This window comes from Poeciliopsis prolifica, unplaced genomic scaffold (genome assembly GCF_027474105.1).
Source record: "Poeciliopsis prolifica strain line A6 unplaced genomic scaffold, Auburn_PproV2 SCAFFOLD010, whole genome shotgun sequence".
NCBI lineage: Eukaryota > Metazoa > Chordata > Actinopteri > Cyprinodontiformes > Poeciliidae > Poeciliopsis > Poeciliopsis prolifica.
In genome coordinates this window covers 6,818,343-6,836,867 of record NW_026562385.1, presented here as the reverse complement: position 1 = coordinate 6,836,867, position 18,525 = coordinate 6,818,343, and the positions used below count along the sequence as shown (strand labels likewise).

Genomic DNA, 18,525 nt, shown 5'->3' with positions numbered 1-18,525 from the left:
AACGGCTCAGAAAGTGAAGCAGGTCCAATGTGATCATGAAACATACAGTTATGGCAGAGATTTCACTTTTTATGGTTCAGTCGGTGATCGCTCGTAGCAGATCGTTTTCTTGAGTCCCTCCAGTGTGTTAGCGTATCCACAGACCCCCCTTCCTTCAAGAGCTCAATTTGGAGTTTTGATCATCAACTCCAATTCATTTCATTGGGATTTTATGTGACAGTGTCTCAAAGTGGTGCATCATTTTGAAGTTGAGGAAAAAAGGAAACAAGGTGCGCTGTCTCCTCCAGGTTTGGACATCTTGAGACTGAAATTTTGTTGCTTTTTTTGCAGAAAAGCTCATATTCAGTCAGAATACACTGAATATGGAGGCTGTCTGTGAACATCAGTTCCTGACAACTAATTAGGACTAGACTTTGACTGGGCCACTGTAACAAATGACTAAACTTTGATCTAAGCCATTTCACTCAACATCTCCAGTTGTTGTCCCGCTGGAACTCCAACAGGTGTTTGCGGTCAAAAAGTTTTAATTTTATCTTATCTAACCAGAGTGCCTACTTCCACATGCTTCCTACAGGGCTTGTGGCAAATAGCCAACAAGATTTATAATGGCTTTCTTTTAGCAGCAGATGGATATTTGGGAAAGCCTATAGCTATCCTGTCGAGCTTTTTGTTTCCCAGCTGAGCTGTGGATATCTGCATCTCCCCCTAGGTGTTCCTCTGATGCAAGAAAAAGTTCATGGAGCATGAATGACTGTAAACCTTCTCGCTGAGCGTCCGTTCATTTGTCAGCTGAGTGTCCGTGTCTCTGCTGACACGTGAGCCCACATGTGCCCGTCAGTGTCCCTTCCTCTCGTCTTTGTTCTAACCGTGCAACCTCTCTTCATCACATCTTATTTCCAGCCCGCCGGGTCGTGGACCCCTCTGCAGTTGTTGCCCTCGCCCACCCTGTCCACCTCCCCTCTGCCTGTTCTTCAACCATGGGGCAATCCCTTCCCACCTATTTAGGACGTTCCCATCCAATGAGCAGAGAGAGCGTGTGGAGTGAGCACCAATGGGGCCAGTTTTTCATCTGTATAAAACTTTTCAAGAAAGTTTGCCAGGTTGCACTTTCTGTCAGTCCAGGGCTCCAGGTAGGAGAGGAACAGCCCAGAGAGAGAGCAGCACAGGGGGGGGTCTCCGATTCATAATCCCAATCCCACACTCAAGAAAGTGGTGGGTGAATCAACTTTTTATTTATTTATTTTAATTATTATTATTATTTTACCTCAGTTTTCTCCCTGTTGAGTCGGGGTTGATTTGAGTGTTTCTGTTTTTCTCCCGAAGCCTCTCCGTTTCCGCCAAGGATGGAGAATGCGCACACCAAGGAGTCGGCCGACGTTCTGGCCTACTTTGGGGTCACAGAAGAGACGGGCCTGCCGCCTGAGCAGGTGAAGAAGAACCTGGAAAAGTATGGCTTCAACGGTGAGGGAGAGAAAGAAACAGGAGGCTGAGACAAAGAGGCGGTGAATGATGAGATGGGTTTTTTTTAATCATTTATTCTTTCACTGGATTTGTCGTGGTGGATGAGCATCACAGGAGCAGAGGTGGAGGGATGAAAAACAGAGAAGGAAGACGGAGAAGTGTTTAAGGACTGACAAATACACCAGAAGTGTGTGTGTGTGTGTGTGTGTATGGGGGTGCGTGGTGTGTGTGTGCCAAACGCTGGGTGGTTACGTTTATGGAGCACATGCATTTCGGTGTCGTGTTTCTCAGCTCGATTACTGGCTGTAAACTGTTGGGAATGCTCTGAAAGTGTGTCAGTCAAGTTTACACCGTTTTCCGATCCGTTTCCGCAGTCAGGCAGTGAGATGTGACTCCAAGAAACTCATTCTGAATTCAAAACCAAAATTGTCCACCAAAGAACATTTTAGCTGCTTGTGCGTGCGCGATGAAAGGAGGTTCATTGTTGTGCTGAGCATCTGTGTAAGCCAAGTAAAATATCCTCTCGTTGCCATTTAATCCCCTCTGAATCTATAGTGACAGTAAATGTATGGCTTTCATTCATATTTTCTGTCCTGTTCTTACCTACAGAGCTGCCAGCAGAGGAGGGTGAGTCCACCTACGCACCTGTTACACTCTCATGTGTGTCTGGATCGCATGTTCTGTCCATCATAGTCCATCCCTCACCGTGAAGCCACCCGGACACACCTGTCCCGCTCGCTTCCTGTGATGACAGCTGATGTGGTCATTCTCTTAACACCTATCTCTTGGCGAGGAGCGTCCCCACACAGCTAATAATACGCCATTACCACACATTAGGAGATGTCCCCTGCTGGGTGCATTTATCGCACATTTGCTGCACTTAACATAAACAAGCGCTGATAGACGGTTATGACTTTTAAACAAGGCTGTGTAGCTTTACATGGCTGTCTTAAAATGTATCCCCTCATTGGTTTTGCATGTACAAACACCATCATTTGTGTAGTTTGAGCACATGGACTCAGTTTGTGCCAGTGCATATTAAAATTAGTGTGTTTTCTGTTTATCAGGAAAGAGTATCTGGGAGTTGGTGGTGGAGCAGTTTGAGGACCTGTTGGTCAGAATCCTCCTTCTGGCCGCATGCATCTCCTTTGTGAGTTCTTACATGTTTTTTTTATTTTTTGCTGACCTCCCATGATGCATCTGTATCAGTTTGAGAAATCGGACACAGTTTGTTTTCATTTGGGAAGTAGTGTCAAAACCTCAGGTTTTTATAACGGAGGAGGAGATTTATGATGAAGTTTAAAACAGACCTAAGATCTCCAAATGTTTCATGAAAAATCATTCAGTTTCATCCATTTGTTTGCCTTATTTAGTTTAGCTCCTTTTTTTTTTTTTTTTTGCCAGCAGCATACACTGTGTCCCACATAACAGCCTTACTCTGTGCCAACAGACAGCACAGGACAATGCATGACAGTCTAAATCTCCCAATTCTGATCTTTTCACCTGCCCAAAAAAATCTGATTTGTGCCACTTCCTTATGTGGTGCTAAACTGGATTAGCATCCAATTGTTTCCAAAGCAATTGGATGCAAATCCAGTCAGAACGGTCATGTTGCATTTAACATGACTTTTATGTCATTGATGTGAGACAAGTGTCACAATTCTGCACCAGCAGAATCCAGATGTGAATCAGGATGTAAACAATATCTGATGAACTTCTGAACTGATGATGGACATATGTGTGAGTTACACAGCTGCAAGAGTCAGTACAGTTGCTTTCTCACTGTGAAAGTTATTGTAATGCGTGAAAAACTTAAATTTGTTGGACAAACCAAATAGGCAAGCAGTGCCGTGTTTACTAGTATCCTGCAAGGTGTATGTGGAATCATGATAGACTGATGGTTGGGCATGCACTAACTCGAGAGGGTTGTTTATTTAATAAGATTTTTCTTAAATAAACAGCACAATTTGTAGGATTTTTAAAAATATAATATGCTTGACCTTATTAAAAATGGAAATGTTACTGGATTGGGGTGCAGCTCACCAATTTCTTAAACACACTTTCAAGACTATGCAGGGTCGGATCAGGACGTCTCTATTTGGCAACCTTTGGACCAAACAAACAACCTGTCCTGAAGAAGCCTTACTTTCCAAAATTACCTATGCTTGCTAAAAGAGATCTTGACTTTGAAAGTTTTCAAACATTGTCAGAGTATTTGGTGGAATCTCATTCTAATTTGTATGACGGGTCGTGGGTTTTGATCGTCCTTCTTCAGCCTTATCTCAGTTGTTTGCTGTAACTTTGGCCCAAACCTCCTGATGGAGCTGTGGTCACTGGGGGAGGCTTGTAAATCACCTTCCTTTTCAGCTCTGCCCACGAATTTCTTTCAAGGACTATAACATCAGCATCATTGTCCTTCAACAACGTTTTAAATATTTGGACTGTATGCTTCTGAAGATCTGCTTTTTCCCCCGCTTTAACTTCTTAAGCTGTTGCGTGCATCTGCATTATGTTCTTCACTTATGATGTTTTCTATTTCATAAAGTGCATCAGTCTCTCTAACAATGTAATCCTGCTTCCCCTGCACTTCTCGGGTGGGAAGTTGTTCTCAGGCTTTTGTTGTTTCCTCTAAATATGACCACCGCTAATCTTTGTAGCCAGACACAAAATTTTGCTTTCATCAGGAAACAGGGCATTTTCCAAAAACTAAGGCCCACGTGCATTTGAAAACTATAATCTGGCTTTTTATCTTTTTTTTTTTTTTAGGATAAGCGTTTTCATCTCTGAGTGACATTAAAGTCCAAGCAGCTATGCTACAAATTTTACTATGGTAGTGAGTTCTTCGATGCACTCAAGGAAGCAGTGCATCGAAGGTTTTATCTTTACACAAATCTCTGTTTATTTAGTTTTTTTATGTAGACTTTGAGCAGCTTACAAAACCTTCTAATCGATCAAAACAACTGCAAGCGTGATATACTGTAAGAAAACTTCATATTAAATAATTAAAAGTTAAGTATCATTATTCTGGCATTCAGTGAATCCTAACAGAACAAGGGGATTACAAGAGACAGTGACAATAAAAGGAATGTTTTCTACACATTATATGTAAATATCTTATTTCCACTGCAAAAATGCATAATTAATCTTAATAGATTTCTCAAACAGATGGACCATGTCTTATAAAACCTGGTGATGAAAACTAATTATAAAACTGCGGTGCAGTTCTGAACATTCAGGTCTCACCTGTTATCTCTGTGGTAAAGACAAACACACACTCAGGCCGCCAAATACAGCATGTACATCACCAAGATATTAAATTACTTTTGGATACACTCTCATTTACACAAGGAATCCCTCTCTCCCTCTCTGCTGCTGCTCTCTCTGCTATGGTTTTATTAAGGACAGCGCGTTGCACACATTGTCTTAATCCTCAGTCTCTGCCCTCCGGCCTCCCTTACAGCTGTCGCTGTGGCCCTAGAAGGCCTGACGGTTGTGTGTGGAACAAAAAAAAGAGAGAGAGAAAGAGAGAGAGAGAGCGCAAGATACAGAGGAAGACAGAAAGTGAGTGGCAGTGTGTTCTAGTACATTTGCATGGCACAGGCTTTATTTTAAGAAAGTCTCAAGCCAGGACGAGAAACAGTATCCTTGGACAAAGGTCAAGGATGGTCGGAACGAGGGACGGCTTGCAGCAACCGGAGAGATGAACAGACAGAGAGGAGGGAGCAGAAGGAGGGGTGGCTGGGGATTGGGTTGCACAATGGCATTGTTTGGTACGATGACAAATGATAGCAATTGATTGAGAGTCATATACAGTTTCTAAAAAAGAGAACACTAAATACTGCAGATACATGCTCATCCTATTCATACACACAGGAATGTTATGTCACTGCGACGTGCTGACAGGCTCTGACGCTCGCTCTGGAGAGCCATTGTGTGTTTGAAGAGAAGCACCGTGAAGACAGACTGCAGGGAGGGAGCAATAAGGGGCTATTTTCAAATAAGACAGGTGAGAAAAGATGGGAGGAGAAGGAGGGACAGCAAGTGGAAACGAGGCAAATTAGGATGCAAAGTGAAAAATAAGCGATCCAACGGTTGGATGGGAAGACTCCGTTTTTTTTTTCATCGTCAAGGTTCGACTCGTGCTCTGCTGGCCTGCAACTAATCTGTGTCAATGTCAACACGGAGCCTTTCCGAAACAGGCCGGCCTTTGTTAGGTGGGTGTCCCGCTCACAGAGGGACGGCACATGTTAAGCTATAGACTACAAAATGAGTCACGTGGTACTTATGGCGAGACATTTCACACATCGGATAACATGAGAGACAACTGTCATTTGATCCACCAAAGGATCAGTTCTGAGACAAATTACTGCTTAACAAAAGTTAACAAAACTACAAGCACCACTGCAATAAGGTTGAGCTATGAACGCTTTTAAAATCTGTCAGTAATGCAGCCTCAGATTACAAGCCATTATAAACAGGTAGGCTATAGTCCATTAGTTAACAGCAAGACATGTCACATTGGAGGTTTTTTTGGCAAATTGTGTGGTTTCTATTAGAGATCAAAAGTGTAGTGACTTTTGACCTGTAATTTTTATAATCATCAGTTTAGATATACCAAGCCTTTCTCTGGAAATCCTGGCATATCTTCCAAATATACAAACTGATGTCTATCCAAGTTATTGTGTGAAAGGCTTACTACGCTTTAAAAGAATCGGCGACTTTACACACTCTAACCCCGACAGTTTGTTTCAACATCAAATTAAGAAAGCCAACATAAACAACAGAAATTAAATTGCAGGGTTTAGGCTAAACATCAGCGGTGTAATAATGGTGTAATGACTATTTTGAGTTTTGAGACTTTGCAATTTGTATTTCTTATTCAAGTAAGGTTTGACTCCGAAGGCACTACGCAGTTGTTCTCTTATGTATAAATATAAGTAAACATAATATATTAGCTATTATTCGTGGGCTATATTGTATCATTGGGTGAGCCAACAGTACTTGCTCGTAACAGGACATTTTCAATAATTCTTTGTGCTGCATTTTTGGTAGAAGAAATGGTGGAAAAGTGGAAGACAAGAATCAAACAATTTAAAAGATGTATGCGAAAACGGCAGCTAGCTAAAAGTTACCGCTAACAACAATAAAGTTAGCATCTGTTTCTGCGCTTACCAGCTGTGCTAAGCTAACGTCCTACTTCATGGTTATAAATATGTCTGCACTTCATCCGCTTATTTGGATTTTAAAGTCTAAAATATTATTTGTAAAAACACAAATGGAGTAGATGAAACACTATTATTGACATTAGAACCGCCTCAGGATTAGAAAAACATAAAAGCATAAAAGGGCCTGCTCAAAATATCACATGAACATTCGACACTGGATATAGATTAGCTTAAAATAAGACTACAGAGTAACAGATAAAATATGACAATTTGGTGAAAGAGTAAACTTTGTGATAATAGTGTGAATGGCTAATTGTTAGCCGCTAACATTAGCAAGTTTAGCATAGCAAAAGTGCTACTTCCTGTTTTTATTTAGTCATCTGAAGATTAAAATCTAAAGTAGAATTTATGAAAACAAAAAGGGTTGAATTTTCATCGTTGTTATGTTTGTTTGGCTTGTGTTATTTTTTTCCTCCATATTTGTAGAAATTTCAAAGCACAGAAAGTCAAAACTCAAGACTTGACTTTTGACTTTTTGTGTTTGGAAAGAGTTTAAGTAAAAAGTGTGAGATTATGTGCTTCTTTGAGTTTTTGCCACAACATTGTAATAGTGGCAATGAATAGACATGAGGTTTTAATTTAATTTTAACCTTTTTCACCAGAGTGAGGTAAATTTTGCAATGCATCATTGTGTTTTTTCTACGTATTGATACAGATAAATGTAAGATTAATCATTCAGGTTGATTATTTTTCATCCAAAATGTGAAGTACTGTATTTTAATCAATATCTAGTCTGCCCCTGAGGCTTGTTGCTCTCAGAGTAGCAGACTGCTGCTCTCAGAATTTAAAATGGACAGTGGAGTCTTTTTTTTTTTCCACTTAATTTTCTAACATGCACTAACCCTCTGCATCTGCCTGACACAGGTGCTGGCTTGGTTTGAGGAAGGTGAAGAAACAGTCACCGCCTTCGTCGAGCCCTTCGTCATCCTCCTCATCCTCATTGCCAATGCCATCGTAGGGGTGTGGCAGGTCAGTCGGAGAGCACACACATACACACAGTGAGGTGACCACAGTCTGGAGGATGAAGGGCACGTGGCTTCCCCTGCACACTGTGTTTCACACACACCTAAATAGACTCTCAAACTTAGCAACAGTCACGCACAATAAATCACACACATTGTCGACCTGTTCCGGCCTTGTGTCCTTTACGGACATTGCGCTCCTCTGTCAGGATTCAAATGAACCCAGAATGAGAGGTGTGACATCAGCAAGAGGTCAAGAGGTTGAAGGTCAGAACAACAAGGTGTTGGAAGGCCTAAACAGATGTTTTTGTTTTCTTGATAGTCTCAGTTCATAGTAACAATGCAGGTTTGAAGTGGGCATTTGGTTTAGTGGGAGTGCATTACAACCCTGCATCAGTCATTTGGAAACTATGCACAAGGGTTGAAACATGGAGCATATGGAGAAGGGAAGACAGCTGGCATAAGTTGAGCTTTACACTTTGAGGCGGTTGTACTTGGAAGAAAACCGCAGCCTGAGCTGAACATCAGCCCACTCTGCGCTCGCTGTTAAATCAGGCTGATGCAGTACTCACTGCTCTTCTCTGCAGTACGCTGGACGTCAAACAAATGTTCTTCAGATTTCACTCTAGTTCAATGTTAAACTTAAATGTATGGCTACAGGGATTTCATGTGACACAACAACACAAGTTAGCTCGTTGTTTGGAAGTCACATATACATTTTGCGTGCTTCTTCATTATTTTTCAAAACTACATTTCTGAAAAGAAGTGTGCAATGCGAAATAAATTCCAATGGAGCCCACCCTCCAGAAGACGGCCGATCAGTTCCAGATCTGTGTAATTTAATCTCGATGTAAATATGTTATTCAATATCAACCTGAGTACACCATCCGCACAGTGAGACATAGAGGAACCAATTTTATCAGGTTGCACAACTTTTTTAGGTTTTATTTAAAATGAGAAAACTCACCATCACCGTCTTTCCACTTCCACACAATAATACACATATGTGTTAAACTCTCAATAAAATACACCTCCCGATAAACTTTACCCTTTCCTATATGATTGGACAAGTGGCTGAGAGAGGAAGTCAGTGTTGTAATTAATGTGAATTTCTGCTTTAGGAGCGGAATGCAGAGAGCGCCATCGAGGCCCTGAAGGAGTACGAGCCTGAGATGGGAAAAGTTTACAGGGCTGACAGGAAGAGTGTGCAGAGGATCAAGGCCAGGGAGATTGTTCCTGGGGATGTGGTGGAGGTTTCTGGTAAGTTTATTAAAAATGATGCTATATTGTTGTGATTCTGTTGACAAATGTCAACAGAAACAATTTCTAGTGCAGTAGAGACTGTTGCCCACGTGAGCTGCATTTTCTTAGTCTTTTTCCAAAAGTTGAGGGGTTTTTTGATTATTATTTTGAAGTTCAAACAAGGGTATCTGAGACTCACTTGTTGCCAGTAGATGCTAGTTTTAATCAGAAAAAGTTTATCAGAAATGGTAAATCTCATCAAAAGAAAAAAGCCAATGAGAGGAAGAGCATGTCTTTCTTGGGTAGCTTGTATTTGTGGCAAAAATATTCATATGCATGAAAAAAATTGGACGCTGTTGTCGGACATTTGTACAAAAAACATCATAAATCACTGTGACTCTTCTTGGACTTACCTAATGTGAGTTTTCCAGTTCCAGTTCAGATCAGGCCATTCGATTTGAGCAGTCAGAACAACTCTGTTAAGCTGCAAACCTCTCAAACATCGCTGTTTAGCTATAAAGAAATGACACCCTCCTTTTAAGGTAAGCACAAAGAAAAAGGGGCGGAGAAGCTCGACTATGAAAGCACTTGATATTGACCCAGTCCTCTGTCTCTCCCCGTCCACCTGTTCTTTTCCTGTCATGATCTCCCCAAGGTCTCGCTCTCCCTCTGACTCTCACAGTGGTATCGGTTTTCAACAACAACACTATTCATCCAAAGTGTTAAGACCAGTCAATCACCCCTGCCCCCTTCATCCTGCATGCTGCTGTCAGATTGTTACCGAGCTTTGCGCTGCAAATCTCCACAGCAAATCGAGCAAATTAAAAGGAGCCCGACGTTATCTAACCGGCCTATAGGCTTCGATGTAAACCAAGCGTTTGCCTTCCTGTCTTTGTCGATTGTGTAGTTGGTGACAAAGTTCCAGCAGACATCAGGATCATCTCCATCAAGTCCACCACTCTGCGTGTGGACCAGTCCATTCTCACTGGTATGCCTGTCATCAAAAATAGTCGACATGAAAAAAAAAAAATTCTTTTAAATGCTTCTGATGTCTTCACTGATCACGCTTAACTCATCGTTGTGCTCCAGGAGAGTCTGTGAGCGTGATAAAGCACACTGAGGCTGTTCCAGACCCTCGAGCTGTGAACCAGGACAAGAAGAACATGCTGTTCTCCGTAAGTCTCTTCTTTACCCTCCCTAGAGATGAACACAGTATCCACCACGTTTCACAACCCCAGCTAGAGTTTTAGAAATCATTCAAATCAGTACTAATAAAGATTCTTTATCACTCCATGTTCACTTATTGTCCATTTTCACTACTATTCCCTAATTGCTATTTCTTGGAGATATTTTCCTGTCGTTAACTGACATTTTTTTGATAACTTTTCAGGGAAAACAGTTGCAGTAGTACAACCGTGCTGTTGTTATTTTTGGTTCCTCCACTGAACACCAAGTTAAAAAACACCTAAAAACTTCTTGAAAGTCTATATGACTTGAAATAATCTGACAATTGATAAGATAATGCAGCTTCTAAACTTTTCCGCAACTCCTGCAGGGCACCAACATCGCTGCCGGGAAAGCCACTGGCATTGCAGTTGCCACTGGTGTCTCCACTGAGATCGGTAAGATTCGTGACCAGATGGCGGCCACCGAGCAGGAGAAGACGCCTCTGCAACAGAAACTGGATGAGTTCGGAGAGCAGCTCTCCAAGGTGGGTAAAACTGGCGAACATCTGATTTATCCTGCACTTGATGTAGGATACGTCAACAAGTGCATACCTGACATTCAGTGGTGAATGTCGTAAATATTAATTTTCAGTATTATTTCAAAATATAAAGCTTTGACTTAAATCTCATGCCGTATCCTTTGCTTGCCTCTCCCTTCAGGTCATCTCTCTCATTTGTGTGGCCGTGTGGATAATCAACATTGGTCATTTCAATGACCCCGTCCATGGGGGATCCTGGATCCGTGGTGCCATCTACTATTTCAAGATTGCTGTGGCTTTGGCTGTGGCTGCCATTCCTGAAGGTAAACCCCAGAGATTAGCTTCAGCTTCACTAAGCCAGGCGGTTACTTAACAGAGTGTCAAACTGCTGGTTACGTGGTGCCACCATTTTGACTTCTATGAAAGAAAGCTGAGGGTTTTTTTTTTGGTGAGCTACAGGATTTACCTGATCTGCTTTTTTTAATGCCACCTCAAAGTAGTTCGTCTTTAATCTACTATCCTACAAAACAAAATAAAAAATAAAAAAAAATCTGTGCCTTCCGAAGTCACCCAGTTAGTAAGGAGAGGCCTTCTAAAACAGCAAATAACCCAGAATACACCACCACAGTAGGAGAATATGGTGGTAGCTTCAGTAAGCTGTGGTGATGTTTGTGTTCAGTATGGATATGTCATTTGATGGGAAGGTGAATGGACTTAAATCCAGGTCCTTCCTGAGAGAAAACTTGTAAAAGACTGGGAAAACTTGAAACAAGGGCAGCAGATAGATCACTTTTCAATGAAAAAACAACCATAAACATACATCCAGTCCTTGATGTTGTTGTTAATGCATTGGATGGCCTAGTCAAAGTCAAGACGAATCTGAGACAAGACTTCAGAATCATTCACAAACCTAAAAGTTTAGCTATGAAGGTGGTTCTACAATGTACTGACAAAGACGAAGTGAGTGACATGTGTGTTCAAAAACCATGTTTCACTTTCCTTCACCTACAATTCTTTCAGATGCTAAAATGGCACCACAGTCATTCATGTGGTTTTAATCTTTGTCTTAATGTCTCCTCTACCAATAAACCAGCTTTTAGTTCCTGATAGATTCTGTGCCATTATTCCCATCACAGGACTGCCGGCTGTCATCACCACTTGTCTGGCGTTGGGAACCCGTCGTATGGCCAAGAAGAACGCCATCGTCAGAAGCCTTCCCTCTGTGGAGACTCTGGGCTGCACCTCAGTAATCTGCTCCGACAAGACAGGCACGCTCACAACCAACCAGATGTGTGTCACCAAGGTCGGTTCGTGCCCACCAACACGGAGTTTTAATTTCGTAATTTTTAAATGTGCAAACCGTATTTTAAACCTTTCTTATTGCAGATGTTCATCATTGATAAAGTTGAAGGTGACAGCGTTTCCCTTGGACAGTTTGAAATTTCAGGCTCAAAGTACACCCCCGAAGGAGAAGTGTAAGTGAAAGGCTAAATGAGAGATTCACAATCGAGGACCACGGTTGCGTTGGAAAGTAATTTGTTCCACTTTTCCCCCCCAAGGACAAAGAACAATGCACTTGTGAAATGCGGACAGTATGACGGATTGGTCGAGCTGGCAACCATCTGTGCCCTGTGCAACGACTCATCTCTGGACTACAACGAGGTCAGTGGAGCTTTCCCAACCTCAAAGTTATTACATCGATGTTTACATGCTGCAAGAAAAAGTGAAAATGCTTTGATTCTGGCTCCTTCCCTCTCTCCACGGCGCAGTCCAAGGGCATTTACGAGAAAGTAGGTGAGGCCACAGAGACCGCCCTGAGCTGTTTGGTGGAGAAGATGAACGTGTTCAACACCGAAGTGCGTGGTCTGTCAAAGGTCGAGAGGGCAAACGCTTGCTGTTCGGTAAGCGCATAACAGATCTCAATCACCCTGCTGTCAGTTGTAACGTTATCAATGCTTTCCATTAAGTAAAATTAAATTTAGAGAATGCCTAACAAAGAGGTTCTTCATCGTTGCAGACTGGGTTTTTATTCTGTTTGTTGACATTTTAAATAACGTCTTGCATTGTTAGGTCATCAGTTTCAAACTCTCGATACAGCAGGGATTAGTCAGCAAAAATCCTGCCAAAAGTTAATTAATTTACAATGAAATCCTTCTCAGCACCAAGGTGCAAACACACAAATGCAGCTGCTGAGCTACCGCGGGATCTTTTTCATGGACAGATAGCAGCTTAGCTAATTAAAACTGTCCTGACCTTTAATCTTTTAGAGGTAACCTTCATTTGTATTTCCATTTGTCTGGCCACTTCCAATCAGGTCATCAAGCAGCTGATGAAGAAGGAATTCACCCTGGAGTTCTCCAGAGACAGAAAGTCCATGTCAGTGTACTGCTCACCCGCAAAATCTGCCAAAGCTCCTGTGGGGAACAAGATGTTCGTCAAAGTGAGTGATAGCGCCTCTTTGAAACTGTGACACTTAAAACAAGAATTTGGATCCATCGAAATCAAAATATCTCCGTTTAAGTTTGGCGGGAGAAGATCTGTTTTATGCTACACCTGTACTGAAAGACACTTGGATTGAGAATCATGCATTTTAAAGACATGACAATATATGAAGACTATTTTAAGCTTATTGGCGTAACTCAAACTTAAAGACTGTGTTTCTGTGTCATCATCAGGGTGCACCAGAAGGTGTGATTGATCGTTGTGCTTATGTCCGCGTGGGCACCAACCGCGTACCACTGACTGGTCCAGTCAAAGACCATATCATGTCAGTCATCAAGGAGTGGGGAACTGGACGCGATACACTTCGCTGTTTGGCACTCGCTACCCGCGACACGCCTCTGAGAAAGGAAGAGATGAACCTGGAGGACTCCACGCGGTTTGCAGACTACGAGGTGGATCATCTTCACAAAAAGGAACTACAGAAATATATCCATCATGGCTGAGTGCAGTGGATCATGTTTTCCCCTCCCCCTTCCTTTCTCTAGACTGACTTGACCTTTGTTGGCTGTGTTGGCATGCTTGACCCTCCCCGTAAAGAGGTCATGAGCTCCATTGAGCTGTGCAGGGCTGCTGGCATCCGTGTCATCATGATCACTGGTCAGTCTGAGCAACAGACCGATCTATTTGAGAAAAGACTTGAGCAAAGATTGATAAGAGACGGAACTCTCATTACTGCTCTTCTTTCAGGTGACAATAAGGGAACGGCCGTGGCAATCTGCAGACGCATTGGCATCTTCTCTGAGGAGGAGGATGTCACTGGTAAGGCCTTCACAGGCCGTGAGTTTGATGACCTGAGTCCGTACGATCAGAAGAAAGCAGTCCGAAAGGCTTGTTGCTTTGCCAGAGTGGAACCATCCCACAAGTCCAAGATTGTTGAGTTCCTGCAGGGCTTTGATGAGATCACAGCCATGGTGAGGAGAAACATGCTTCCCTTCTGATGAAACAGATCTGATTTCATCAGGTAAATCTGGCAAAACTAACTCTTCCCCCTTCCTTCTCTTCACCAAGACCGGAGACGGAGTGAACGATGCTCCCGCCTTGAAGAAGGCGGAGATTGGCATCGCCATGGGCTCTGGCACTGCCGTTGCCAAGTCTGCCTCTGAGATGGTCCTGGCTGACGACAACTTCTCTTCCATTGTGTCTGCTGTCGAGGAGGGCAGAGCCATTTACAACAACATGAAGCAGTTTATCCGCTACCTCATCTCCTCCAATGTTGGCGAGGTCGTCTGGTGAGCATGTAGTTGTTTTTTTATTTTTATTTTGAATAACATTGACTGCATCGAAGATGAGGATTTGAATGTGACATAGTTTATTTGTACAAATCCTTTCGTCTTAACTTTTAACTTGCACTCTAAAGACTGGACTAAATAAAACCGTAAAGACTCTAAATGTGACTGAGTTAGAGTTTCACAACTCTAAATTTGTCTTAGACTCATACTCTAGAGACTTGTCTTCGACTAATCCTCTAGAACTGACTTCAACTCATTTTCTAAAGATTTGACTCTCATTCAATGTTTTTTTTTTCTTTCTGATAGACTAAATGCCATTACAACAACACTGTTGGCTTTTACATTATCTTAATGTAAAATAGAAATAATTAAAATTTTGGGGCCATGTGTAGAGTAGTGGCAGAGTGTCCCGTGGAGGCTAATAATCTTAGCCATTTGGAGCTCAATAAGCAAAAAATGCAACATTCTCAACTTAGACTTACGTACAATGAAAACCTTGTGAAAGTCTGTTTTATAATATTGAGAAAATAACTAAGACAGATGTTTAATTCTCCTTTTCTCCCTTTCTCAGTATCTTCCTGACCGCTGCCTTGGGTCTGCCAGAGGCATTGATCCCTGTGCAGCTTCTTTGGGTCAACCTGGTGACCGATGGTCTACCAGCCACTGCTCTGGGCTTCAATCCCCCTGACTTGGACATCATGGGCAAAGCCCCCCGCTCCCCCAAAGAGCCTCTTATCTCAGGCTGGCTCTTCTTCAGATATCTGGCCATTGGAGGTAGATTGTTGAACAAAGATTGGCTTACAGCCACTAAAATTAATTAATTTGCTCGATTAAAATATTAAATAGCCCCTATCCAGACTCTTTAAAAATGGTTTATATTATTTTATCATAGCTTTATTTACTAATCTCAGTTTTGATTTCTGTTCTTCCAGGTTATGTTGGTGCAGCAACAGTGGCCGCAGCAGCTTGGTGGTTCCTGTACTGTGATGAAGGTCCAATGGTCACCTTCTACCAACTGGTAATAAAAAAAACCATTATACTAAACGAGCTCTTAAAGTGCAAGCAGGGCACTTCATTGTGAGAACATTTGAACTTTGAAAGACTGATACTTATATTAATCTTCCCCACAGTCGCACTTCATGCAGTGCAGCGAGGAAAACGAGGACTTCGAAGGCATCCACTGTGACGTGTTCGAGTCTGCGCCGCCAATGACGATGGCTCTGTCTGTGCTGGTCACCATCGAGATGTGCAACGCTCTGAACAGGTGGGTCCCTTTGACGCACGATGACTTCAACAAGCTTAGCAAGAAAACATACAAATCAGGTTGCACAAACTAGCAACAGGTTGCTATCAACAAATCAAACAGGAACAAGTTCTTTAGAAATCAACACAAAATGTAGCTTTTAATGAGTTTTCAGTTATTTCATGACGAGCATCGTCTGATCAACTGCAAATGTGATTTAAAGCCAGGCACTGTTTCTAATTTGCCTTAGCCCTTAATCTAAGTATTTGGTCAAGTGCCGTAATGTGGACATTAAAATGTAAATTTCTGCTGCCATTAACTCTTGCTGCTGGTCTTCAGCAGTCAGTCAAGAGTTTTCACTACCAGAATTTTTAAAATCATGTATATTTATTTTTTGTTAACATTGTTAATTTGTGTTGGTCTAATGCATTGGGGTTTGTTCATTTGCCTCCTCCTAAAACCATCCAGCTTGTCAGAGAACCAGTCTCTGGTGCGGATGCCTCCCTGGAGCAACCTCTGGCTGATGGGCGCCATGAGCCTCTCCATGTCCCTCCACTTCATGATCATCTATGTGGACCCCCTGCCCGTAAGTCGAGTCCTCAGCTCAGCCATAACTCCAGGAAGGCTACTCTTTTTTTTTTGTGCTCTGCCGCAGCAAACTGAGAAGTAGAGGAACTTCACCATCCGTCGTCGATTCAGTGTAGAATTTGTGGGCCGACCGCTGAATTTGTTTTCCGCGCTGCTGATCCACAGATGATCTTCAAGCTCACTCATCTGAACGTGGAGCAGTGGATGATGGTGCTGAAGCTTTCCTTCCCGGTCATCCTTATTGACGAGCTCTTGAAGTTTGTGGCTCGAACGTATCTGGAAGGTGAGCCTGTTCGGTAGCTGTTGTTGTAGTTTTTATTTCATTCACTGTCTTCATCAGGGTTCACATCTCCCCTTTATTTATTCCGGTTTTTATGTACAGCCACCTTCTTTCCTCTAATCCGTTTTCTCTGATGAATCTAATTTTCCTCTTCCCTTCCTGGACGCTCCACTTCCTCATTCCTTTTTCTGACAATGCAGTCTAAACCCCGTCTCCCCTTCTCCACCCCCCCTCTAACAAAACAAGGTATTCTCCTCCTGACTCAAAGCTGAGCGTTTTCTTTGCACCATGCATCCATCTGCCCGTATCCTGAGTGTTGATTGGATCTCTTGTAAAGGTTTTAAAAATCTGCTAATCTTTCTAGATATCTAGTTTGTAGAGAATGAAATGAGCGAACGTTATCCTAGTAACAAACACTTTCTTCTTAATAAAAATTCCACTGACATGCACATGTAGCAGACCAGGCATTTTTGACCTGTTTTACAATAACTAAACTAATCCTGCTGGTTGCTGCTGCTTCAAGGTGAGTTTTGTCAGAACATTTCTGGAGTATGCTGGTTCATTTATTTCCCAAAGCTTTGTTTGCTGTGTTTTAATTTTTGCAAGCACTAACGCTGAATCTTTACTTTTGTATGGACTTTCCACTTTTTGCAAATCTTTATTATCAGGCTCCTGACAATAAAGCAAGAGGTTTCTTTTTCAAAACGCAGACTCACTTGAAGAGTGTGATAATGTGCCAAAATCTGGGAACACAAACTTCTTTCTTTAAGAGGCATTTTGGTAACGTATAAAAGAGCTACTTGAATAAGATTCAGGGAGGCAAGAAGATGATTATCAAGATTTGATCAACAGTAAGATTTTCAGGGATCATGCTTTAAATATGTGGAAAATCTCCAGGGAGGAAGGGATGGGTGAATGGCTGGACGAACAAATGGACAGAGAAATGGACAGCTGGACAGAAGTGGTGACATGTTCGGCTCTTAGTTTATTATCATCTGTAGCCTCATATTTCAGGTTGACTTTGCAAATATGAACGTTTTGAGTGCTAATAAATTCTTTCACATTTATTGTTTTTATGAAATGCTTTACAGTTGTCTAATTTTATGTGTTTGTTTTGTTCTGAAAGCGGACATTTTAACTCTTTATGTGATGTTTTAACCAAACTGTACATGTTTATTTAACACAAACACAAATGAACAAAACGCTGCTTTCAAATCCACCAAACAGAACCACAACAGACAGAAACAAACTCAGTAACCAAATGAAAGCAGGTTAAATTTTGGATAAGATTTTCTCGGAAGAAGAGACGCCGACATGCTCAATATAAAGAGTTGTATGTATTATGGACAAATGTTCATCTACCTCTTAGATAACATACAAATATAAATATATATTCATTCTTTATTTTCCTCTCCACATTCATCCAGACCTGGAAAATAAAATTCACTTCCAATCCACTGCGTAGGAACCCCCTGGGTGTTTGTTGGACTGTTTATTGGCTCCACAGAAACACTTAGCAACAAATTGTGTGTGTCCATACAAAGACACACACACTCCTCACATTAGCAACACGTTGTCTATTTGGTGCAGTGTGTCCCGTTTATGGAGCAAAGCTAATTACTAGTCTGATATTGAGTCCCGTTTTTCGAAAGTTAGGGTAGTAATTCAGTCAGACCCCATAAGGAAAGCCTTTTGTACTTTTAATGAATAGATTTTCTTTGCTTTGTTCGTTCAGGAAAAGTTTAAAAGAAAGAGTGGAAGAGTGAGCACCTGAAGCAGAGGAAGCGCGGCAACACAGAGGATGGAGAGATAAAAACAGCACAAAGCTGCAAATGAATGAAAACTCGCCGAGTCACTTGACCTAAACGTCAAGTGGTGTGAAATCAACAGGAGACACAAAAGGCATCTGACAATACACCAAAAAGCTGCAAAAGTATTTTGTTTTTTTTTTCTGTGTATGTTCCAAAAATAATATAGTTACAGTATTTTAAATCTATTCTGTTTATTTTATTCTTAAAGAATAAAGATGTGTACTGAGGATAACGGGATTTGTAACTCTTAATCTGTCTGCATGTACAGTCAAACCGC

At 41.8% G+C, this 18,525-nt stretch overlaps 1 protein-coding gene across 3 annotated transcripts; it reads left to right on the top strand.

Moving 5' to 3' along the window:
• Positions 1 to 1,077: 1,077 nt before the first annotated feature.
• Positions 1,078 to 18,480, top strand: atp2a1 (ATPase sarcoplasmic/endoplasmic reticulum Ca2+ transporting 1). 3 transcript variants are annotated; one of them, XM_055035432.1, is made up of 26 exons: positions 1,078 to 1,212; positions 1,324 to 1,461; positions 2,071 to 2,088; positions 2,529 to 2,611; positions 7,551 to 7,655; positions 8,770 to 8,908; positions 9,798 to 9,878; positions 9,980 to 10,065; positions 10,446 to 10,601; positions 10,777 to 10,918; positions 11,732 to 11,898; positions 11,982 to 12,070; positions 12,155 to 12,257; positions 12,365 to 12,496; positions 12,910 to 13,035; positions 13,271 to 13,489; positions 13,583 to 13,694; positions 13,785 to 14,008; positions 14,106 to 14,326; positions 14,898 to 15,100; positions 15,259 to 15,344; positions 15,457 to 15,590; positions 16,038 to 16,155; positions 16,323 to 16,440; positions 16,638 to 16,683; positions 18,173 to 18,480. In XM_055035432.1, exons 2-25 carry the CDS (start codon positions 1,344 to 1,346, stop codon positions 16,640 to 16,642), a joined length of 2,985 nt encoding a protein of 994 aa, XP_054891407.1. In that variant the 5' UTR covers positions 1,078 to 1,212; positions 1,324 to 1,343; the 3' UTR covers positions 16,643 to 16,683; positions 18,173 to 18,480. The 3 variants fall into 3 exon arrangements, with proteins under 3 accessions (XP_054891407.1, XP_054891406.1, XP_054891405.1); XM_055035431.1 differs by lacking the exon at positions 16,638 to 16,683; XM_055035430.1 differs by lacking the exons at positions 16,638 to 16,683; positions 18,173 to 18,480 and having other exon boundaries at positions 16,323 to 16,472.
• Positions 18,481 to 18,525: the final 45 nt, after the last annotated feature.